General features: G+C 41.7%; 1 protein-coding gene across 1 annotated transcript in view; it reads left to right on the forward strand.

Moving 5' to 3' along the window:
- The first annotated feature begins 24,155 nt into the window (after nt 1-24,155).
- The window catches only part of GRM7 (glutamate metabotropic receptor 7), a 539,227-nt gene continuing 538,009 nt past the window's right edge, over nt 24,156-25,373 (forward strand). The window contains exon 1 of the mRNA XM_058171493.1: nt 24,156-24,575. Coding sequence (XP_058027476.1) covers nt 24,165-24,575 — 411 coding nt within the window. The 5' untranslated portion in view covers nt 24,156-24,164. The remainder of the gene's footprint in view (nt 24,576-25,373) is intronic.

The raw sequence follows: 25,373 nt of genomic DNA on the forward strand, positions 1-25,373 counted from the left end.
AATGACAAGACCATTATTATTATTGGACAGATAATAGTTCTTATCTCATTCAACCAAATTATCAGAGGAGTCTGTATTGTACTTCTAAAAACAAAAAACAAAAAACAAAACCCACAGTAACACAAAGTTTGTGGCTGTGTCAAAAACAACTGATTATTGAAGTGTATTTGAATACTTATCAGTAAGTACAACCTGGAGAAAACTGACACAATAATTATTCATGTCATCAGTGCAAATAAAAGTTATCTGTCAGGCTAAATCGACACATATTTAACAAGCATTGATGCTGTCATTTGAATGGCATATTTGTACTCAAAGCTTTGTCCAAACACCCAGGTCAGTGCAAGAGAAATCCCTTCAAGGCATATGGTATTTGGAATGACCTCATATACATTGCATCCTTGGCTACAGAAAGACCCTCAGAAATACAACCACACATTTTCTGATGTAAGGCTTTCTTCAAAACATTTCTAAGTCACATATTGTCTGCGTGAAAGTGTGTGAAGATTTTTTTTTTTTTGAGTCATGAAATTTAGGCTGAAATACAAGTCTTGCATCTCTCCAAAAGAGTTATGGGTGAACTCTGTTGGATAGACTTTCTACAACTATTTCAAATATAATCGCTATTTCTTTATTCAGAAATATGCTGAAGGGACAAATTTCCTCCAAGTAATAGATTTCAATCACTATGATGATACTATAGGCCAGTGGGGAAATTCAATTTTTTTTACTACCGGTTCTGTGAGCGTGGCTTGGTGGGTGCAGTTTGGTAGGCGTGGCAGGGGAAGGGTACTGCAAAATCCCCACTCCTGGGAGAAGGATATTGCAAAATATCCATTCCCACCCCACTCTGGGGCCAGCCAGAGGTGGTTTTTTCCGGTTCTCTGAACTACTTACAATTTCTGCTACCGGTTCTCTAGAACCTGTCAGAACCTGCTGGATTTCACCCCTGCTATAGGCCCATGTACTTGATTCTTAGTCAGTATACAGCAGGAAGTTAAGACAATAGTGAGATGGAAGGAAACTTGAACATTTTCCCTGAAATGATTTTTTATTTTTATTTTGTCACAACATTATATACAAGCACATACAATGAAAGGAAACAATAGGACAGGAACGGTAGGCACTTTTGTGCACTTATGCATGTCCCTTATAGTCCTCTTAGGAATGGGGTGAGGTCAGCGGTAGACAGTTTTTGGTTAAACCTTTTGGGAGTTTGAGAAGAGACCACAGAGTCAGGTAGTGTGTTCCAAGTGTTAACAACTCTATTACAGAAGTCATATTTTCTGCAATCAAGATTGAAGCGGTTAACATTAAGTTTAAATCTATTGTTTGCTCTTGTATTATTGCGATTGAAGCTGAAGTAGTCTTTAACAGGAAGGACATTGCAATAGATGATTCTGTGTGTTAAACACAGGTCTTGTGTTTTAGATAACACCAAACCAAATAAAAGCTTCTTCTTTTGAAAACAAAACAGAACGCATGTTTAATACTGAACAACTACCTATGAGAATTTTTAAAGCATTTGGAATAGCCTGCCTCTCTGCTGAAGATGATACATTTGTGCTTTTTCTATGTAGTGAACTGGAAGTGATTGCATTGCTCCCTTTACAGTGGTATAGGCATTGTTCAGACAAGTTAACAATACCTTTTATTTTTTTAAAGTTCAAGTCTTTCAGCTACCTTGCAGAGTCGGATTTAAGATACAAACTCAGGCTACACAAGTGAGTTTCCAGTGTCTTGAGCTGCTGATGATAGAGACATATGAGCCATGGTGGCACTGTGGTTAGACTCCAGTACGGTACTGCAGGCTACTTCTCCTGATTTACTTACGGGACCGCCTGCTGTTACCTTTTGCCTCCCACCGACCCGTACGCTCTCACAGAGAGGGTCTTCTCAGGGTGCCGTCCGCCAAACAATGTCGGCTGGCAGCCCCCAGGGGTAGGGCCTTCTCTGTGGGAGCTCCTACGCTCTGGAACGAGCTTCCCCCTGGGTTACGTCAAGTGCCTGATCTTCGGACCTTTCGCCGTGAGCTGAAAACACACCTATTTATTCAAGCGGGACTGGCTTGGGGTTATTGGGGTTATTTATATTTTAATGTTTTAAATGGTTTTAAATTCGGCCACTTTATAATATGTTTGTTTTAATTTCTTTTAATGTTTATATTGTGATTTTTTTATATGGCTGTACACCGCCCTGAGTCCTTCGGGAGAAGGGTGGTATAAAAATTGAATAAAATAAATAAATTGCTGGCTGCAGTTCAGCAGTTCGGCAATTCAATTCTCACTGGCTCAAGGTTGATGCAGCCTTCCATCCTTCTGAGGTTGGTAAAATGAGGATCCAGATTGTTGGGGGCTATATGCTGACTCTGTAGAGAGGGTTGTGAAGCACCGTGAAGTTGTATATAAGTCTAAGTGTTATTGCTATAAAGCCATGATGGTGAACCTATGGCACATGGGCACACAAACTCAGCTCCTTCAGGCCTTCTGGGCACACCAGAAGTGGGGAAACAGGTTGTTTCCTGCCCCCAGAAGGCTAGAGTAGTGGTGGGGAAGGTCTGCTCTCTCTCTCACCTGGCTCTAGAGCCTCTCTATGAGTCTTGGGAGGGTGAAAACTACCTTCCCCACCCCAGGCCCTCCAGAAACGGACCATTTACCAACTTCCAGTTGGACAGGAAGTGACATTTTTTGCTGTCCCCAGCCTCCAGAGCCTCTCTAGGAGTCTCGGAAGGCTGGGGACAGCAAAAAAAAAGTCACTTCCTATCCAACCCGAAGTTAGTAAACCGGCCATTTCTGGCCTCCGGAGAGGTGGGAAAGGCAGTTTTCGCCCTCCCAAGACTCATAGAGAGGCTCTGGAGCCAGGTAAGAGAGAAAAATGGGCCTACCAGGCCATCACATGCCAGAAGCCGGGGGGGGGGGAGTCACGCGTGCATGCATGGGGGTGGGGTGCATAAAATTATGGGTGTGGGCATGCACGCACATGACCCCCACCCACCCCGTCCTGGCACACAATGGCAAAAAGGTTAGCCATCACTGCTCTAAAGGAATTAAGAGATTATCCTTCAAGTATCATCACCAATACCTTATAGTAGAAATGGGAACCAACTACTGACCTAAACCCAACAATCTAAATATCAGCCTTCTTTCCCCTTTCCCTGGGCTTGCAGACCCGAAGCACTTGGCTTATCCTGTCACTTAAAACCTGCTGGATAGGTACTGTTGATTAGGAGGGAATTTTGTTTTGTTTTTGTTTTTAAAAATCTCTTTATCTCTTTTTTGATGTAACAAAAAGATTTAAGTTCCTATCTTTGGACTGCGTACTGAAATATAACCATTTGTGCTGCACAGCACTTTGAAAATAATTCAGGAAAAAAAAAAGTGTTTCCATGTTGTCTTTGACATCCTGGAGTTCAAATTGTTTTAGATTGGTTGTTTGGTATGGGCCTTAGTAGAAAGATGCACACAAGTTATAATCTTACCTTGTCACCATACAAATGTGTTCAAAATGTTCAAGGTTATTTCTCCAGCGTATTTTGGAGTTATTGCTTATTTGATACTTTTGTTGTTATTTCTGTGTCTAAAGCTGGAAAAGCCTAAACTTTGACATCTATTTTTTCCCCCTATATATTATGTTCTTATGGAAATTCAGTTAATAAGGGATCTAAAAAAAGATTTACATGATTGAATCAGAAGACCTCTTGTTTCCCATATTAGACAACTCAATGTCTGTAAGAAGTTTTGATAGCCCAGTTTCTAAGTATCTTATATTGGAATATAATACTGCCTTTAATCCTGGAGATAGAATATGACAAGCAATACAGCAAATCAGCAGATGAAAATAGATAACTAAAAAGCAACAGAAGCTTTTTAGGGGTGCTATTTAGTAGGTTCTGACAAGCTCTGGAGAACCGGTAGTAAAAATTTTGAGTAGTTTGGAGAACCGGGAACGGAAATTATGAATAGTTCAGAGAACCGGCAAATACCACCTCTGGCTGGCCCCAGAGTGGGGTGGGAATGGAGATTTTGCAATATACTTCCCCTAAGAGTGGGGAGGGAATAGGGATTTTGCAGTATTGTTCCCCTGCCATGCCCACCAAGCCACGCCCACAGAACCAATAGTAAAAAAAATTGAATTCTACCACTGAACAGAAATACATTACAATTGCAAAGAAAAAGGCTAAATTCTTCTGGGGTTTGAAAATATAGTGGAAATAGCCAGGTGGCCATGCAAGTTAACTAGCCTCACTAGCAAGTAACTAGAAAGGAAGCCTTAACTTGCAGGTATATCTAGTCATCATGGCTAATAAATGCTTTGCAGATCATTATGAAAAAACGTTGTTAACAACTCTTTCCCAGTTTTTCCCCCCTGGATCACAAGAGGAAACTTATATAACCACTCATCCTATTCGGATATAGGTGCTTTAAAGAGTTGCAGACAGTATGATATTTGCATTCTTGCACACTCAAAAACATTTTTCCAAATTGTTTCTGAAGCATCACCCAATCTTTATGCCAAAGCATTAACTGGAATAAGTCTCATTGCACTTGATGACTTTTTGAGAAGACAGATTGACTTGCACTATTAACTGTTATGGCCTGCAGATAATTGAGAAATCGAACAAAATCCAAAGATTGAAAACAGTCATTTTTATTAAATTTAGAAACAAACTCTTAACAATGGAGTTCTAGGATAATAACAACAAATCATTTTGTGAACAACTTATGTAAAAATTGAAAGACTGATGAAATCAAAGTATGGCCATTGTGATGAAAGGATCCTTTAAAAACAGGCTACATTTTTAATAAAAGCAGCATTGATTATGCTAAGGTTGGCGCACAGTTACAGATGCCATATTTTGTGTTTTGTGCCAAGAAAATCTTCTGTGCTTGGGACCATTGATCCATGCAACAAAATGTGCTGAATCATAGTATCAGATGCAATTTCTATTTTTAGCAATATGTAATTAGTCTCAAGACCAAGTAGATAGGAATATGATAATATTGAGAGACATGTTCTATCATAAAGTCACTTAAGGAGCATATTTGAGACAGTCATCATAATGGAGATGTAAAGAACATTCTGAACCAAATTGGATACCAAACAAATGTCTTTTTAAAAAGTACTAATTTAATTTTGAAAATGTGAGAGTCACACTGCTTATCCACAAGTAAACTATATTTCCAAACATTGCAAAAGATACAAGTCAAGATGGCCAATATGCAGTTTTGGACATGAATTCTGATTTCACTCTTATTTGCTTAAGAGGACATGAAAAATGCATTCTCTTTTTGACTAGTCTGGTGAGGAGCTAATGCAGTGGTTCTCAACCTTTATAGTGCTGCGACCCCTTTAATACAATTCCCCACAATGTGGCGGCCCCAACCATAAAATTATTTTCGTTTTGAATTTATCGCGCCTGAAGCCGTATTGGCTAGCGATCTGAACTGCTTGCGATTGCCTTGAGGACGGAGGCATTAAAGAGGAGACTCCTCCCCTATTAAGTTTATCGCGCCTGAAGCCAGATTAGGCTAGCGATTGGGAGTGATTGCAGCTGGCTTGAGAGGGAGACATCAGAGCAAAGATTTCTCTCTTTTTTAATTCATGCGCCTGAAGCCGAATTCGGCTAGCGATTTGAAGAGCCTGCAGCTGGCTTGTGGAGTCAACCATTGGAGCGCAATTCTTCGACTCGCAAGTATACTTCCCATATTTCTGATGGTTTTAGGCGACCCCTGGCAAATTGTCATTCGACCCCCAATGGGGTCGCGACCCACAGGTTGAGAACCGCTGAGCTAATGAAACCTTGGATAAATTTTATTCATTGTGCCAGAGGGGGAAAATGTGCAGTGAGATAGTGAAGATAGTTATTTCTGCCATTTCCTAATAATACCAACACAACATGCATATGTGGGGAACATTACCTTTTGAAGCAACCAGGAAGCACATCCTCACTTCTCATTATTTGTTGGGAAATCTAGAAAAAGATATCCTTATGAATTGTTCTAAAAGCTGCCTAGAGAAGATGCAAAATTAGGAAAGAAGGAAAATTCAAATGTCATTTCACATCGCACGTTGTCTTCTTTCTAGTGTAAGTATTCTAATGGACTCTCAATGACAACTTCCAGAAGAATGAACTGTGAGTGACAGAGGACATCCATACTACAAGCGGGATCCACCCAAGCCATCAAAACAATTACATGGCTTCAGAAGAAGCTACTTTATATTTATAATCAACCATCCTATTTATCCTTTCACTCTAATCTTGTCAGATGGGCAGAGAATTCAAAGATTTTTTTCATCAAGTTATTTGATCATTTTTTATCTAGTGATGCCAAGATTATTTTACGAAAAATCATTTAAAAAAACAAAAACAAACCAAAACTCAGCAATAATCTCTGCTTCTTGAGAAGATAGATTCACCCCTCCCCACCAAAATAATGCCTTGCAAGTCCTTTTCTGCATTGGGACTCTTCACCTATGAAGTTAGCCATATGTTTTGACTGACTTCAACACACAAGACATAGATGACCTAGCTTGATGTACCAGCCATTTATCAGTGATGCTCCTTGGATAAGTAGGGCAGATGTTATTTCACTGAGAACAACAGAAAGATCTGTGGGTAGAATTTGGCATATTAAAATCTGCCCGTTTGAAAGTGGGTTGCATAAATACTTGTTGACTCAAGAAGAATTTGGATCTGTGTCACTCTTTTTTGTTTTATGCAATGTGTGGCGATGCATGAAAAGGCTTTCTCAAGTTTTCATAAATGAAGAAAATGCCTAACTGCAATCATTGATTTTATTTTATTTTTTGCTCCAAGTGACCAGACTGATTAGTTTCCTCAGTGTGTTTAGGCATCAGCTCCAGGCAATTTTGATCAGAGATAACAATTTCTGGTTGTTAATATGCAGCTGTTGGTATGTAGTTATTAATTGTAATCTTGCCTCACTAATTTTATGGGTTAAGGGCTAGATCTACTACATGTTTGCATTAATTGAGAAAGGATCTCTGTACAGATAGACATCAAGACTGAGGCTGAATTCTTTTATACATTTAACCAGTAAGGAGGTTGTGTTAAATTCAAAAGGGAAGGTAATCTTTAAATATTCTAGGCATGGACAGCAGAGATGAGAAACCTCCAACCTGTGGGTTTAATTTGGACTGTGACTTTCACATGCTCAGCGTTGGTAGAAATACCGTCTTCTTCCATTTTCTTTCTGACCATGGAGAAAAGTGGAAGATGAATAGGTTGTGTGCCTCAGCAATATTTTGTCCTCTGGTCCTGCCCGCTGACATATTTCCTGAGCTGGGACAGGAAAAATGTTTTCTGTAGTGTTACAGGATCATAAAAAAGGAGTTTTATTAGAGGATTGGGTTAGGAGTCACTTAGTTATTATTAGACCCACTATGTATCTAATATAAAAAACAAATTGTTTATGTGCCTGTGTTTGAAGGGAGCTACACTTTGGCTATCTTGCTAAAATGCATATATACTTAAATAGTATTTAAAATTCTGTCCTTTGACATTTAGGATGTAGAACGGAAAGGGAAGTGAAGATAGCTCTTTCTTGTGATTTGTTATACTAGGTTTTAGGGATAACTACAAAAAAGGAAGAATAGTGACATGGACTAAGGAAGAGAGATGCCACTTTAATTCTTTATATTCCCTAAGCAAACCAGAATAATCTTTTAATAGTGACATTACAGCGGACTATGTATGAGACGAACATTATATATGATGAAACATTTATTTTATGGTTATGATATAGAAAATTGCTTCATATAAAAGGTCATTTGGTAGAAATGCAATATTGATGTTCTTGTTATAAGATGGATCTACTATTTAAGACATTATTGATGTTTCTTGTCCATACTCACATATATGTATATACCCAAAATGCCTTCCGGAGAAAAAGGCAACTGTTATTTGGCTGCCTCAGGGAGATGGTTTTCTTGCTATTGATCCGCTTGCAAATGTTTGTTTATTTAGACATTATTTTTATTTATGTGTTGTTCTTTCTCCAACCCTGGAGCCAGTTATTAACTTTTCCACCCACGGGGAACTCAGAGCTGTGACTTCTCTCCCGCATGGGCCATCAAATTAAAATAATAATATCCTAGCTCTAGTTCAGAACCATACATAGGGACATGAACACCTTATACACACTGACACAACAGGAATGTTATGCTAGTACAGGGATATCAAACTCGATTTCATTGAGAGCTACATCAGGATTGTGTTTCACCTTGGGGTGTGGGTGGGGGTGTGGAACTCAGGGGGCAAAAATGGAACTCGGGGCCATACATGGCCTCAGCAGGGGTGAAATGCTCCCGGTTTGGACCGGCTCAGTCGATCCAGTAGCAATGGCAGTGGGTGGTTCAGAGAATTGGTAGCAAAAATCACTGCCCCACCCCCTTCCCCATGCCCAGCTGAGCCACGTGATCGTCAGGCTTTTTTTTTTACTTTTAAAAGCATTTTTTTAAACAACTTCTTCGGCCAAAGAGGTTGTAAAAAATGCTTTTAAAGGGTTAAAACGAGGTTCTGAGGATCCCAGATGAGGTGTCTGATCTCAGAGGCTTTTTTTTTTACTTTTAAAAGCATTTGTTAAAAGGTAAAAAAGCTGAAGCCTGCTAGGCAAAAAATGGGGGGGTTCGTTTGAGAGGGGGGGGTAGAAAAAGAAAGAAAGAAAGAAAGAAAGAAAGAAAGAAAGAAAGAAAGAAAGAAAGAAAGAAAGAAAGAAAGAAAGAAAGAAAGAAAGAAAGAAAGAAAGAAAATAAAACAGGGAGGAAGGGAGGAAAAAGGAGAGGAAGGAAGGACTACAAACCTGGCGCTAGATGCAGCTTCAGATGATAATCCAGGGCTGGAAGGTACCTGGAGGTCATCTAGTCGAACCCTGATCCAGCAGGACACTGTTAGTGAGTTTCTGTCTTTTGATCCCCCAGTCACATAATCCCCCACCAAGCCACACCCACATAACCGATAGGAAAGAAATTTAGATTTCACCACTGGCCCTCAGGCCCCGTTTTCGGCTGGGACAGCTTCCTGAAGCCCTCTGCCAGTGAAAACAAGATAAAAAGAATATATTTTTGCTGGCAGAGGGCTGCAGGAGGCTATCCCAGCTAAAAACGGAGCCTGGGAGTTCCATGCACGGCCTCCCGAGTTCTGTTTTCGCTGGCAGAGGCACTGCGGGCCAGTCCTTCACTGTTTCTAAGCAACACTGTGGGCCGAATCTGGCCCCCGGGCCTCGAAAAAAGACACCCCTGTGTTAGGATATTGAATGGATGGTGCAATAACCAAACACTTTCCCCATTTTTCCAAAGCATTACTAATCTTAATGGTCTCTAATAATGACTCTTCTCGCTGCTTTAGATTTTCTGCTAGCATCCTTTTCCCAGTAGCTTCTGTGGTGGGGGACAAGAGAGGCAGAACGATCAAGATGACATTGTAGCACAAGCCCCCCCTTTTTGCATGTCTGTTATGACATGACTGTACAGGCATGGTTGAAAGGAGTGGCGCTTGTGATGCCATAAAGCTGCTTTTGTCATTCTAACAAGAACAACGAGCCTCCTGTGGAATCTTCCTCAAGCGTACAGAAGTTGTCTGAAATTCACAACAGCAGATTTTATCCACCATTATTCCATACAATAATGAAGCGTAAAGGCTGGAAAGGACCTTGAAAATAATCTTTGGTTTGGGCCCAGTGCTGGAATACACTATTACAGAATCCCTGACAGATGGCCATCGAGTCTTTCTTGAAGCACCTCCAGTGAAAGAAAGAAAAATCGCCCCTCCCAAGGCAGTCTGTTACTCTATTCAACACTTCTTACCATTAAGACATTTTTCCGGATAGGCACTAACACTCTCCGTACTTTAAATCAAATGAACATCAAATACCTTTATCGTTTTACAATAAAAAGAAGACAGTAAAAAGAGAAATAGTTTGACACAGTGGTGAAATCCAATTTTTTTTACTACCGGTTCTGCGGGCGTGGCTTGGTGGGTGTGGTGTGGCTTGGTGGGCGTGGCAGGGGAAGGATACGCAAAATCCCCATTCCCACCCCACTCCAGGGGAAGGATAGTGAAAATCCCCAGTCCCTCCCCACTCCAGGGGAAGGATACTGAAAATCCCCATTCCCTCCCCACTTCAAGAGAAAGATACTGCAAAATCTCCCTTCCTTCCCCAATCCTGAGGAAAGGATATTGCAAACTCTCCATTCCCACCCCACTCTGGGCCCAGCCAGAGGTGGTATTTGCCGGTTCTCCAAACTGCTCAAAATTTCTGCTACCAGTTCTCCAGAACCTGTCAGAACCTGGTGGATTTCACCCCTTGTTTGACATAACTATTTAACTATAGCAATAGGATTTACACTTATATCACCCCCATAGGATTTTACAGACGTCTCTGGGTGATTTACAACCTTGTGCATATTGTCCCCAATAATCAGGGTCCTCTTTTCTCTACCTCAGAAAAATGAAAGGTTGAGTCAACCTTGAACCCTGGCAGGATCAACGTTGCTACTAGGGAAGAGGGGGGAAAAAGGACAGCAAAACAACATATTTAATTAAAAGTTTTGTGCAGTTGTATAACTTATTTATTTATTTTATTTATTTATTTATTTATTTTTGTCACACAGTATATATAAGCATAAGCGTGAAACAACTATACAACACATAAGCATATATATGAGTATGTATTATGAGTGAATATTCAGCTTGGGTGAATATATCTGTGCACCTGATATGTGAGTGTGGAGCAGTGGTAAAATCTTTTTTTTTTTTACTACTTGTTCTGTGGGCGTAGCTTGGTGGGCGTGGTATGGCTTGGTGGATTACTGCATCAAGGATACTGCAAAATCTCCATTTCCACCCACGCCTGGGGAAGGATACTGGCAAATCTCCATTCTCACCTGATTCCAGGGGAAGAATACTGCAAAATCCCATTCCCACCCCACTCCAGGGGAAGGATAGTGAAAATCCCCAGTCCCTCCCCACTCCAGGGGAAGGATACTGAAAATCCCCATTCCCTCCCCACTTCAAGAGAAAGATACTGCAAAATCTCCCTTCCTTCCCCAATCCTGGGGAAAGGATATTGCAAACTCTCCATTCCCACCCCACTCTGGGCCCAGCCAGAGGTGGTATTTGCCGGTTCTCCAAACTGCTCAAAATTTCTGCTACCAGTTCTCCAGAACCTGTCAGAACCTGCTGGATTTCACCCCTTGTTTGACACAACTATTTAACTATAGCAATAGGATTTACACTTATATCACCCCCATAGGATTTTACAGACATCTCTGGGTGATTTACAACCTTGTGCATATTGTCCCCAATAATCAGGGTCCTCTTTTCTCTACCTCAGAAAAATGAAAGGTTGAGTCAACCTTGAACCCTGGCAGGATCAACGTTGCTACTAGGGAAGAGCGGGGGAAAAGGACAGCAAAACAACATATTTAATTAAAAGTTTTGTGCAGTTGTATAACTTATTTATTTATTTATTTTATGTATTTATTTATTTATTTTTGTCACACAGTATATATAAGCATAAGCGTGAAACAACTATACAACACATAAGCATATATATGAGTATGTATTATGAGTGAATATTCAGCTTGGGTGAATATATCTGTGCACCTGATATGTGAGTGTGGAGCAGTGGTAAAATCTTTTTTTTTTTACTACTTGTTCTGTGGGCGTAGCTTGGTGGGCGTGGTATGGCTTGGTGGATTACTGCATCAAGGATACTGCAAAATCTCCATTTCCACCCACTCCTGGGGAAGGATACTGCCAAATCTCCATTCTCACCTGATTCCAGGGGAAGAATACTGCAAAATCCCCATTCCCTCCCCACTCCTGGGGGAAGATACTGCAAAATCTCCATTCCCACTCTACTCTGAGACCAGCCAGAGGTTGTATTTGCCGGTTCTCCAAACTACTCAAAATTTCCTCTACCGGTTCTCTAGAACCTGTCAGAATTTGCTGGATTTCACCCCTGGTGTGGAGTTAACCTCTCTTAAAAATAATAAACATAAAATTGGTTTGTGTAACCCTGTATTTGGAAATGATTGAAACTTTAAACTAACTTTGAAATGGGGGTTTAAGTTTTGATTTGGAGCCACCCAGATTTGCTTATAAGATGGGCAGCTATATAAATGTTTTAAGCAAACAAACAAGTAAATAAATCCACTGTTTCTGAAACAACCCTGAATGAGTCTTTCTCATCTCCTCCATGACAATTCTTCAAATACTTAAAACGACTAAAATGTATTCCTGTAGATTTCTTTTCTCCAAGTGAAGCATATGCCAATTATTCTCCTAAGTTATTTTTTTTTCCGGGCTCTTTGTCATCTTGATTCTCTCTGGACATATTCCAGCTTATTAATGTCCTTCCTAAAATGTGGTACCCAGAGCCAGATGCATTATTCTAGATATAGTCTGACTAATTCAAAGGAGACAGGAATAATGATGATGACGTGGAATCTTGACTCTTCAATTCTGATTATGCTAGCTAGGATTTCATATAATAGAGCATCACATTTTGGGCCCATATTCAACTAAGATTCCCAGATCTTGTTTGTATTACTGTCACCCAGTATGGTCTCCCTGATCTTGTAGCCAAGCCTTTGATTTATTTTCTGCTGAAGGAAATTGAATTGAATTGAATTGAAGGAATTTCAATTTGCATACCTTGAAACTGAGGGACAAATTAAAATTGATCTTGCTGATTTCTACTTGTTCAGGCTTGGCAATATTCTCCTGAGTCCCAATGTTGTGTTTGTTGTTTGCCCGGTCATCAAATTAATTTATAAATAAGTTGAACAGTGCAGGGGATCTTGTGGTGTGTCACTCCATACTTTCCAATTTGGCATCAACTCATTGGGTGGAATTGCTCATTTTACTCTGCTAGCTGTTGCTGACTCTCGGGGTAGTTCTCATCTCCATTTCAAGGCCATTGAGCCAGCACTGTCTGAAGACATTTCCACAGTCATGTGGCCAACCTGACATCACAGTGTGCTATTACTTTCCCACCAAAGTGGTACCTATTTATCTACTGGCATTTGCATGCTTTTGAACTGCTAGGTTGGCAGGAGCTGGAGTGAGAATGGGATGCTCACTTGTTGCGTGGTGCTTGGGTCTTGAACCTAGGCTGCCGCTTTCCAGCCAACAAACCCAGCTGCCATTACACCACCCTCTGCTATTGAAGAATGTTTGTTAACTACCATTGGTGAAGAATGTTGCAACAAGGATTCAGTGGTGCTGTTTTTTAAAGAGTCATAAGTTTCTAGCATAGACTGAACTAATTATTAGTTTGTTTCTAGACATAAATCAGATATTGATGATAGCATAGGTGGAAATTTATCTACGGTCCTAGACTAATAAAAATAGAAACCAATACAAAGCTTAAAAGTACATAGTAAGCCAGGCGTGAAACAATTAATAATAAAAAGATGATACCAACCAACTTCTGCAAGCCATAAATATTGCTAAAAACTTGGCAATATCTTAGTAGTTGCCTATATTTGGTTTTATAGGACAAAGTCTATAACCCTTTGCCCAGAGAGACAACTAAGGTTTCAGGCAAGTGGATTTATAAATGCTAAATGCCATGAGTGATACAATGTACAAATTAATAATGCATGGTTTACTCTGTGTCTGAACACTCAAAAATGTGATTACCATATGGGAGGTTCATATATCTATCTGTCTGTTGTTGCTATTATAAGAAGCAACATGCCAAATGATAAGGTAGAACACTTCCTAGAGGAATATGTAAAATGTTATAAAGGTATCTTGAGATCAAGTGGGCAGGGAGCAGCAATTGTATCATAATGGAAAGAAGTCAGTTTGAAGATCTAAATCCCAAATTCTCTGTTTATTGAACAAAGACTTTATCTAGGCTAAAAGATTATACAGCCAGGAGTAAAAAGCCAGAGTTGATCAAATAAGAGTCAGTTTGCCTCCCTAAGTAAAGCTGTCAGAATCAGATGAACCAGAGACACATCCCTCAAATGTATTTCAAATGTATTTCAACCAAATTCTGAGATGTGAAAATCTCACCCAGACTACAAGAGAGATTACACCAAGCTCTATCCAAGTAGAGGCATTTGAGATGATGAGCAAGGGACACTGAATATAGCTACGGGAAATTTAGATGAATAACTTCCAAAACATCTTTATAGACACTTAGCTGAGCACTATGATCTTTTGGAATTTAATTGCTGCAAAGATATAGTTTGCCTTAATGGGTCACATATTTAAGGACAATGTTGGGCTCTTATAGAAGTCACTCAGTTGATTATTCCAGAAGGTTGAAGGTTGGAAGTAGATGCCTAGATAGTCCTTAACTGGGTCTATTCTTTTATTAATTTTCCATTAGGCTGGGTCATTTCTGAGAATTTCAGTTTTTTAATAGTGGTATTTATGAAGGCCACTTTAATTGTGGATAGAATAGTCATATCATCTCCGTAAAGAAGAATTGGAAGGGAACATGCATAAATGGCTCAAGACCAAGATATATTAAACCCTAAAATATTGTACATTCAATTAGTGCTTTTCAAGAAATCTACATATCTTCAAGTTGCCACGTTTGAAAAACACTGCATTAAACCTTTCCTTATGACTTAACTTTGATGGAGCTTAGCCTTCAGGATTGAGAGGAATGGTGCCTTGTGAGGCGTCTGAAGCAAGCTATATTGTCATGAGATCATAATCTGTCATTTATGAATTTATACCATAAACGTGTGTAATATCAATTGCCATCCTTGCTCCTGCCCGTCCCATGGACATCTATAGTTTACTATAGAATTCTTTGTCTCATGAAACTGAGCTGTTATATTTTTCTTACTCTCTCGCTGTACAGTAAAAGCAGTAGAAAAAATAGTTTTATTGGAAAAGTTACTTTTTTAAAAAAAAAAAATCTGCTGCCAATGTTTGATATCCTGGATTGATTTCTACGTAGTTGAAGTATTATTCTACTGTATACTTGGTTTTAATTATTATTGCCTATTATGAATTAAATAATCCTCAAAGTAAATAAATAAACAAATGTTAACATTGGAACATTGGTAGGCTGTCTCTTGCTCTTCACACTGCACTGATTGAATTGGCCTAGTAATTTTAATTAAGGTGCTTTAATTCTTAAATATAATTTTGTCTTTCTGTGTGTGTGTGTGTGTGTGTGTGTGTGTGTGTGTGTACACAATCTTCTTTCCTTGGGGATATCAATCCAAGCTGACATCATCATGTCAGTGACATTTGTCACTGAAAAGGAAATGGACAAGCAAAGTCACATCCTGTTAGTCACAGTATGTTAATTTTCCATTTCCAACTTTTTGGTAGATTCTGCAGCGTATGGATTTTCTTTATGTGGCTGTCCCTGGATCCATTGGTCTTAGAAAATTATCCTCACCATTTTGAGTACAGGAAAGTACTGTAAAACCTGCCCTAATCCGTTTAACCAATTTTCAGGCATCAGAGAATCTAGTCAAAACTGATGTATCCCAGCTTTAGCATTAACCATCTCTGAGCTAATACTAAAGTATACAAATATAGTTCTTCTGGTTGTACACAAATCATTGCTTTCTTGGCTCTGGAATATTTGCGACGAGGCTATAAAATGGTCATTATCATGTGCAGGAAGTACTTTGGTCATCAGCATGAGGAAAGTTTCTCTTCATCTTTTCCTAACAGTGGTCTCTGAGGGTCTTTTGGTCTCGCTTTCTCCAGGAGACAAGAGGACAATTGGGTGAAAGAAGACATTCTTTCCTATCTGAGATGTCTCTCAACTGCTGGTCAGATAAAGAGGCTTCTGAGGCATGAAATGAGCTTTTCTTCAGCACTGGTTTGTACTAATTATTGACATTTGGGAGGAAAAGGCAAGCTAAAATATGGATCTTTTACTACTTCTGGTCTCTCTTAACCTATTATCAGCCAAGAAACAGTTGGGAGATCCCAACAGCAGAAAAGAAAACTTTTCTATATTTTCTGGTCCCTTTCAACCAGATAAGTAGTCCAAGAGGATTCTCTGCAATCTGTGCTTGTGATACATAGGCTTTGAGAGCCCTCAGTTGAGGCCAAAGTCTCTCTGAACTAGTTCTCTGTATGGGTTATTCAGTGATGCTGAAACTGCCCATCCTCATAGAGATTTCAGAAGTCTGCTTCCTGCACATTCTGTGGGATTCCCAAGAGCCTGCATCAGTGGTGCTATCTGGTTCGGGTAAACCCGTAGCAACAGCTGTGGGAGTCTCTGCCCGGACATCATCACGTCCCATTTTTGATGCTCTGCGCATGTGCATAAGGTCCTGCACATGTGCGAAGGTGGCGTGTGCGCTCCCATTTGCGAACCAGTAGTGAAGGTAAGTGAATACCCCTGGCCTGCATTGTACTGCACATGCACAGTCCATGACTGAATGACCTTTTAGTCAATGTTGCAGGAGAAAGGGTCTTCTTTGCTTCCTTTTATAGAGTTCATTCAAAATGATTCTTCTGATATTTTTCCTGTTGGATGAGGCTGAATGATACTGTGAAATAGATCTAAAAATCTGATCACGTAACTTTAAGCAGTGGTGAAATCCAATTTTTTTTACTATTGGTTCTGTGGAGGTGGCTTGGTGGGTGTGGTGTGGCTTGGTTGGCATGGCAGGGGAAGGATACTGCAAAATCTCCATTCCCACCCCACTCCAAGGGAAGGATACTACAAAATTCCCATTCCCTCTCCACTCCTGGGGGAAGGATATTGCAAAATCTCCATTCCCACCCCACTCTGGTGCCAGCCAGAGGTAATATTTGCTGGTTCTTTGAATTACTCAAAATTTCCGCTACCAGTTCTCTGAACTGCTCAAAATTTCTGCTACCAGTTCTCCAGAACCTATCAGAATCTGATGGATTTCACCTCTGGTCTTAGGAGGAAGAAAGGAGACCACTTGTTAAACATTTTGAGAAGATGCTTCATTGAACTTGATTGAAACTTGACACGACCCAAATAGAGAACACGAGTAGACTCTAGGTTGGATATACTCTAAGATGGCTTGAGTGAGCCAGGTTTCTTTTTGGTTGCAACATTATGGTCTTATTAAAGTTTAGATGTTTAGAATTTGTGACTGATGGTGGCTCAGTGTTCCCAACAAAACTATATATTATCAACAGCAGTCGAACCATGTAATTTTGGAACCAAGATTTAAGCTGGTTTTTACAGAGAAGAATAATATATCTGTAAAGTATAATAATAAATGAGAATCCTAATACCCCAACTGCAACTCTGTGGGAGCATGACTACCTCAGCATGCCTATGGTGAGCAGATTTATTTCATTTGAAGTATTAATCAACTGCTTCTTCCAAGATGGTAATTTGCCCACCTCCACCCTGAAGTCCAATTGTAATGAAACCATGATTGCAAATGGGTTATTTTTGGACATAAGCACCCTAAGTGTTCGGTGGAATTCAGGCCTTGCAATTCTGTAACTCCCATTAAGTTAGCTGGAAAAGAGAACTGTACAATATACTTTGAAAGCCAGAGGGAAAAAAGGGAAAAAGAATAATATTCTGGCAAGAGAAGTTATATGCAACTTCTTAATAGGCTTGGTAAATTGTCATTTACTTTGACCCTTCTTTTCTCTCAGTCTATAGAAGTTGCAACGGAGGGATGTTTCTTTTGTTTCATGCTCCAAGTAGTGTTTCTCAACCTTAACGTGGCTGTCTGGGAATTTTGAGAGTTGCAGTTCATCAATGGTGAAATCCATTTTTTTTACTACTGGTTCTGTGGGCGTAGCTTGGTGGCCGTGGCTTGGTGGGTGTGGCAGGGGAAGGATACTGCAAAATCCCTATTCTCTCCCCACTCCTGGGGGAAGAATATTACAAAATCTCCATTCCCACCCCAGTTTGGGGCCAGTCACTGGTGGTTTTTGTTGGTTCTTTGAACTACTCAAAATTTCTGCTACCGGTTCTCCAGAATCTGTCAGAACCTGCTGGATTTCACCCCTGCAGTTCATACTTCTTAAAGTTGCCAGACAATGCTACAGAGTGTCAATGAATGAATGTAGAATCTTGGTACAGATACACTATTAGAACTCTCTGAATTGTTGCATAGTGTCCTATTTGTATCCATCATATTTGTTTGAAACCTCTGTCAGAGGTATAGAGTAGAATTCCTACAAACAAGTGTATTAAGCTTGTAAGTCATACTGTATTTCACTTTTTAGCCAACATAACAAGTATATATCTCTCCAATCCGGTCAAAAGGTTCAAGAATGATTCTGAAGGGAGCAACTGGATTAAAATAAGTGGAGGAATAACTATAAGCAGTACTCTAAGTAGCAGCTTGCATTAATCAACCAAGGACAAGATGTGGATGATGTCTTCCAAAAAGAAGCTGCAGATCTTTCAAAGAGGCAGGAAGCGATGTGATGGGCCACTTTAATTACTTCAAGATCTATCAATCATATCCTCCCCAGAAATTCCTGACTTGTCTAGCTGACAATTTTTACTTTTAGGGAAGGGGAGATTGCACAGGAAGATCAATTATCCTTGACTTGATACTAACCAAGCAGAATGACTTAGTTGAAGAACTGGAAATGCAAAGTTCTTGTGGGATGGAAAATAATATGGAGTGCGGGCAAATTACTTTATCTTGAACTTCCCAAAAGAACATTGTAATAATCTTAATTTTCTGCCAACCTAGCAGTTTGAAAGCATGTAAAAAATGCAAGTAGAAAAATAGGGACCACCTGTGGTGGGAAGGTAACAGCATTCCGTGCGTCTTTGGCGTTTAGTCATGCCAGCCACATGACCATGGAGACATCTTCGGACAGTGCTGGCTCTTCGGCTTTGAAATGGAGATGAGCACTGCCCCCTAGAGTTGGGAACGACTAGCACATACATGTGAGGGGAACCTTTACCTTTACCTTTACCTTTAATAATTTTAGAGCACTGAGAATCAGAGCATGTCATCAGGAGAGAATGCACGAAGCCTGGATCTGTAGAGATGGTGTCAGAGAAGGTAAAACTGAGTGCTGAGTTCAGATTCAGAACAACAGAAAGGGCTTCTTCTGATATCTTCCAAGTACAAGGAAGATTTTTTTAAAAGCTTCCAAATGAAGATAGCAAAATGTTGATAGTAAAAGAAAAGGGAGAGCTACTTAACTCCTATTTTGACACAGTCTTTCTCCAGCAAGAGGGCACACGTTCTACCAGGCAGCTGAGAAGAAGAAATTAATAGGCAGGATGGAAGCTTGAAATTGACAGAAATATAGTCAAGGCATAGCTACACTATTTACTAGGTGAATTGCCTTTTAGCTACTGAAAGAAATTGATGATGGCCAGGGGTTAAATCTACTTACCTTCCCTACCAGTCCCTATCTTCATGTCCAATTTTAGACCCTCTGCGCATGCGCAGAAGGTCAAAAACAGGCTACTTCCTGGTTAAACCCGGGAAGTAATGACGTCCCGGTGGGTGGGAAGGCGGAGCCTCATGCTGCCGCCACTACTGGTTCACCGAACCACTTACTGCCGCTACCTGTTTGCCCAAACCGGAGTGAACCGTCATCATTTCCTGATGATGGCCTTGTGGAACCTTTTCTTATTTTTGGACAAAGGGTAGTGCCAGTTAATTGAAAAAGGGTAAATGTTGCTCTTATCTTTTACAAAAATAGAAGTGGGGTGGGAGATATTTGAGCAACTTTAGACCATGCAGTTTGATACCGATACCGGAGAAGAATCTAGAACACACCGTAAAGAGACATTTCCTTCTTGCTCTGATTCTGTGAGGTGGTTTCCTGGCCTTTTCTGTTTCTCTTTTTAATAGAATTGGGCACTTCCAAAGTCTTAATCCAAATGTCAGAGAAGATCTCTCAAACTTTGTCAACATTTACACTCCGACAGCTGGGAATAACTCTGAGGATTTGCTGTATTGTGTACTGTCTTTGAGGGCTGAGCTACTGCTGAATTGCAAATAAAATGATGAAAAGAACCATTGTCAGTCGTTTAAGGACAGGCAAACATGAGAGCAATGGTCATCTTGCATATATATATGTGGTCTTCTATCTGAATTTCCAGCTCTGTCACTGAAGCCTCTAGCACTTTCAGTTATGGCAATAGATCAAGATATATGGGTGTTTTATCCCACCCAACTACCTACATAAAGATTCCTCTGAGGTTGGCTTCTCTCCCAGACCCCAAATGAGTTCATCCCTTACTGAGTAAATTCTTCGCCTGCTGTCCACTGCCTCTTTCTTTTTCTCTCCTCCTTCATGTCAGCAAATGATGAGTGAGAGCAGTGGGCAGAAAATTGGTGTGAGATCTATTTTTGGGTTGTCTGCTCAATTTGCAGTGAGGAATTGCTCTCAGGAATCTGTTGAGTAATGAGAGAACACGAGGGCTCAGAGAAGAAAAGCAACTGCCAAGTCTCAACTCTAGTTTTAAATGTTCCGTGCAAACCACTTAACTGTGATGTGGAAACATAGGAGAATGAGTGCCTCTCTGTGTAATGCTTTTTTTTATATCATAGACAAGTCCTCGTCCAAAGATTTGATAGCCAGTCTGGGTGTGGAGTAGGGAGTAAGGCAGGAGTGAAATGCTCCCAGTTCGCACCGGCTCGTCCAATTAAATAGCGATGGCAGCTGCTGGTTTGGAGGACCGCTAGCAAAAATCCCTGGCCCCGCCTCCCCTGCCTCTGCTGAGCCGCACTATCAGCAGAGGTTTTTTTTTTACTTTTAAAAGTTTTTCTTCATCCGAAACATGCCTTTAAAAGTAAAAAAAAAAAAACCTCTGATGATCGTGGGGCTGAGCAGAGATCATCAAAACCCTTTAAAAGTTTTTTTAAAAAAACCCTCTTCAGCCAAAGGGGGAAAAAAAATAGGAAAAAAAATGAGGTTTTAAAAGCCTCCTCTGGCGATCCCAGAGGAGTTTCCTGATCCTCACAGGCTTTTAAACTCACTTTTTAACAGCCCCCACTTACAAGAGCCCCCACCCATGCCCACCCAATTCCCCCTCCTCAGTATAATTACTGCTCTTTCGGGCTGGCAACACCATGCTTTCTTCAGCTACTGAAGAAAAAAAAAGCTTGCTTTGACTTCCTGCTTTGCTGGCTGAGGAACTCTGGGATTTGAAGTCCACAATAAAATAAAATAAAATAATAAAATAAAATAAAATATTTGTGCAGCTTTCTGAGATTTGGTGTGTTTCTGTAGTGTTTCACTCTAACTACACAAACACACAAAATCTCAGAAAGTTGTATGTGGCATTTTGTGTGTCTGTGTGTGTGTGTGTGTGTGTGTGTGTGTGTGTGTGTGTGTGAGTGAGGTGTGTGTGTGTAAAGTGTGAAAGATGGTTTTTGAACTTTTTGTGGCTATATGAAGTGTGAAGTGCAGTTGCTTTTACACTGTGTGTGAGTCAATTGTGTTGTGTTGTGTGTGTGTAAAGTGTGAAAGTTAGTTTTTGATACCTCTTATTGTTTTTATACTTTGTTTATTATTTTTATTATTTATTGTCGTTGGCCACGCCCACCAAGTCATCTGACTACCAAGCCACGCCCACCAATTAAGCCACGCCCACAGAACCGGTAGGGAAAATTTTAGATTTCACCCCTGGAGTAAGGTGCTCTCACCCACAATGGAGGAAAACCAAATTTCAGTCCACTCTCAGCCCTCATACTAAAAGAACCAATAGTAACAGGCACCTTGGGTGCAATCCCAAAACAACTGAACCACCACTTGAATGCCATCAGCATTGACAAAATCACCATCAGTCAATTGCAAAAGTCAGCTTTATTTGGAATGGCTAACATCCTGCAACAAGACCATCAAACAATATATGCCCATACCAGATCCTTGGCGACGATTGGATAGGCAGACAAAGTGCTAAATTCTAAACAACTGACTGACTGTGAGATGAACTATAATAATAATTTTTAAAAAGGTCATGCTTTAAAGTAAGAGCCTTCCATATCTAGGATTTTGGTTTAATGAATAGAGAAGATACTTCAAGAAAATGCAAAGTGTAGAAACTCTGAATAAACTAAACTGCATCATATAAACTACAAGCAGCTACAACACAGAAATAATGGTTCTTAGTTGCCTGCTCAACTCACAATGGAGAAAAAAAAGCACACCAATCAGTTATAACTAAGATATTGAAAACAATTGAATATGGAATCCATGAATATATTCAGTCTATCTGCTTACAGCAACAGCATTTACACTTATATACCACTTCACACTGCTTTACACTCCTCTCTAAGGACTTTACAGAGTCAGCATATTTTATGAGAGTCAGCTCATTTTACCCGGCCTTGGAAGGATAGAAGGCTGAATCAACCTTGAGTCAGTGAGAATTGAACTGCAAACTGCTGGCAGCTGGCAGTCAGCAAAAGTAGCCTGCAGTACTGCACTGTGCCACCACAGCTCTATCATCCAGAAAAGACCAGTACAAGATTTTAAATTTAATTTCTAATAGGTAAATAAGGTAACAGTTGATGAGGAAATGTGCCCAATGTTAGAGTGTCTATGTTAAAATATCTAGCAAGTTTTTGGAGACCTTAGAAATTGACTGAAAATTAGACCTGGCTACTGCATGTTCAGTGTTCTATCCAGCCCCAGGTTCTGGACCCATCTCATACAAAGTACCTTCCCATATTCCAAGTCAGGTATTGCACATCTCATTTTTATTAGTGAAAGCGCTGGTTGCCAGCAATCTTCCATATTCCTCATTCCAGCCTTTCCTAATATAGTTTGGTATCCTATAATCCACAGTTTGCTTTGTAAACTACTTTAACAAACCAACAAACCGTTCATAATGTCATGGCAAACAGATCATATCCTTCCTGTTCTTAAAATAGATAACCAGATTTATAAACCTGGAAAGCCTCATTTTCCAGTTGTATGTCTCAAGCTGTGCATTAGAAATCTGCACAATCCAACATATCATAAAAAAGATTAAAATGTTAAACCAAATAAAAAGACCATGCTAGAGAAGGATATTAGACCCATTCACAGAAAGAGACTGCTGAAATGTGACTGTGGGTCAGGTATTTAGTTTCCTCATCCCGACTGAAGGACAGTTTCTTTTGAGAGGCAACTCAGAAATGACATAATTCCGTTTCTGCATTACTGTAACTCCTCCTAATTCTTAGAGCTCTTCCAGTTATATCCCACGTAGCTGGATGAAACAATATTACCCAGAATTAACAAGATGATCTTATGATTGGGAATTACAAAATGATGATTACAGGAGACTGAAACAACCAATCTTTAATAATAATAATAATAAAAAAGGAATTGATCAGAGGTGACCTAACTGTACAGAATTTAAGATCTCAGTGGCTCGATGATCACTTAGGCTGTCCCTTCCAAGGAAATCAGAATTTGGGACACAACGAAGAGATGACCCTCTTTGAAGATGATTATACAATATAAAATATAAATACATTCAGAAGGGTAACAGGTGGGTAAGCGTAGCAGCAAAACACCGATCCAAATCCGCTCGGGAACAGAAGCTTGCTGTCTGCCTGCCTGCCTCCGGCGTGCCGTCCATCCCCTGCTGCCATGAGCCCCTGAAGCTTCCCTTCCGCCACCGCTGCGCCTCGCCTTGGCTTCCCTTGCCGAGCGGCGGTTACCTCGGCCCGCATCTCTGCGTAATGACGCGCGGAAGGCAGGCAGGCAAGGCTTGGGTGGGGAGATGAGGGCGAGCGCGAAGGAGGTGGGCAAAGCACGAGAGCAGGAGGCGGAGAGGAGCCGAGCAAGCTTTTAAAGCGACAGCCGAGCCTCCTCTTCGCCCAGTGCTGAGCTGCAGCAGGAAAGGCAGCTCAGGCGAGCAGAGCGCCGACGGCAGCAGGCGCCCGACGCGACTCGACTCTCTTCCTCGCCTGGCCGCTCTCCGCCCCCCGGGGGAATCCTCGCCGATTGCAGGGGGCACGCGCGGAAGACCCCGCCAGATCGGGCGCTTCTCTCCACCCAGCCCAGCTCCGCCCAGCTCCGCCCTGCCCAGCCCAGCACCGGCCCAGCACCAGCCCAGCCCGCTCCTTGGCGCCCTCCTCCGCCGGCTCAGCCGCCTTCTCTGCTCTTGCCGTGCACCATGCTCGGGCCGGGGCTCCGCGGGGTGCAGCCGCTGACTTTGCCGAAGTTGCCCTGCTGGTGTCTGCTGCTGGAGTGGCTGTGCTGGGCAGGGGCGCGGGGCCAGGAGATGTACGCGCCGCACTCCATCCGCCTAGAGGGGGACATCACCTTGGGCGGCCTCTTCCCGGTCCACGCCCGGGGGCCCAGCGACGCGCCTTGCGGGGACATCCAGGAGCAGGACGGCGTCCACCGCCTGGAGGCCATGCTCTACGCCCTGGACCAGATCAACAGCGACCCCGAGCTGCTGCCCAACGTCACCCTGGGCGCCCGCATCTTGGACACCTGCTCCCGGGACACCTACGCGCTGGAGCAGTCGCTCACCTTCGTCCAGGCGCTCATTCAGAAGGACACCTCCGACGTGCGCTGCACCAACGGCGAGCCGCCCGTCTTCGTCAAACCCGAGAAGGTGCTGGGAGTCATTGGCGCCTCGGCCAGCTCCGTCTCCATTATGGTGGCCAACATCCTCAGGCTCTTCCAGGTAGGACGCGTGCTCGGGCGGCAGCTCCAGCAGCAGGTGGCTGGCGAGAGCCAAGCGCCCGGCTTTAGACCCATGGCTTTGATGGGGGCGCGATTGCACCGCCGAAGAGAGAAAGATAAATCGAGCGTGCGCGGGAGCGCTCTCAGCTCACATTTCACTGACAGAGCGGTTGGGAAAGATTGTCTAAGCCCCCTCCCCCTCTGGCCCTGCTATTCTCTGAAGCGAAAGCACTAACTCCTTCAGGGTGCAGGGAATGCAGTGGATCCCAGGCTACCTGCCTGCAGTGCCAATCCTCCGTTTTCTTTCGGGCCCACGCTTCTATCTCCAGGTAGTTTTTGCTCCTCTACCTGCCTTCCTGATTTCTCTTTTGTTGGCTTTCCCTTTCGCGTGCGCTATTCCTGCGAAAAGCCGAGCATTTTTCGAAGCTGCCTCCTGGACTGGCATTTCCTAGGCTTATGGTTCCAAGGTTCAAAAAGCCATATGAATCGTGGCGGTCGCGTGTAAAGGAGTTACTGGGGATGGAGACCGGTGAAAAGATACGAAGGGATGATCGCAATGTGGGTTCGCGTTTGGCTAGAATGACCACTTGGTAAAGAAGATGACAGTGGTTCTACCCAAGCAACTGCCGTGGTTTCTTACCGCAGTTTCAAGGGAACAGGCCGCCTTCTAGGGGGTTACCATGCTCAATTGCTCCAAGGGCTTCGGGAGAACAGAATTCGGCCGTTCTTTTAAGTTAATGGCGCTGCTTATTCTCCTTAACTTCCCTGTAAGCATTTGAAGGAGTGGGGAGGGAATATT

This window comes from Ahaetulla prasina, chromosome 2, assembly GCF_028640845.1.
Source record: "Ahaetulla prasina isolate Xishuangbanna chromosome 2, ASM2864084v1, whole genome shotgun sequence".
Taxonomy (NCBI): Eukaryota; Metazoa; Chordata; class Lepidosauria; order Squamata; family Colubridae; genus Ahaetulla; species Ahaetulla prasina.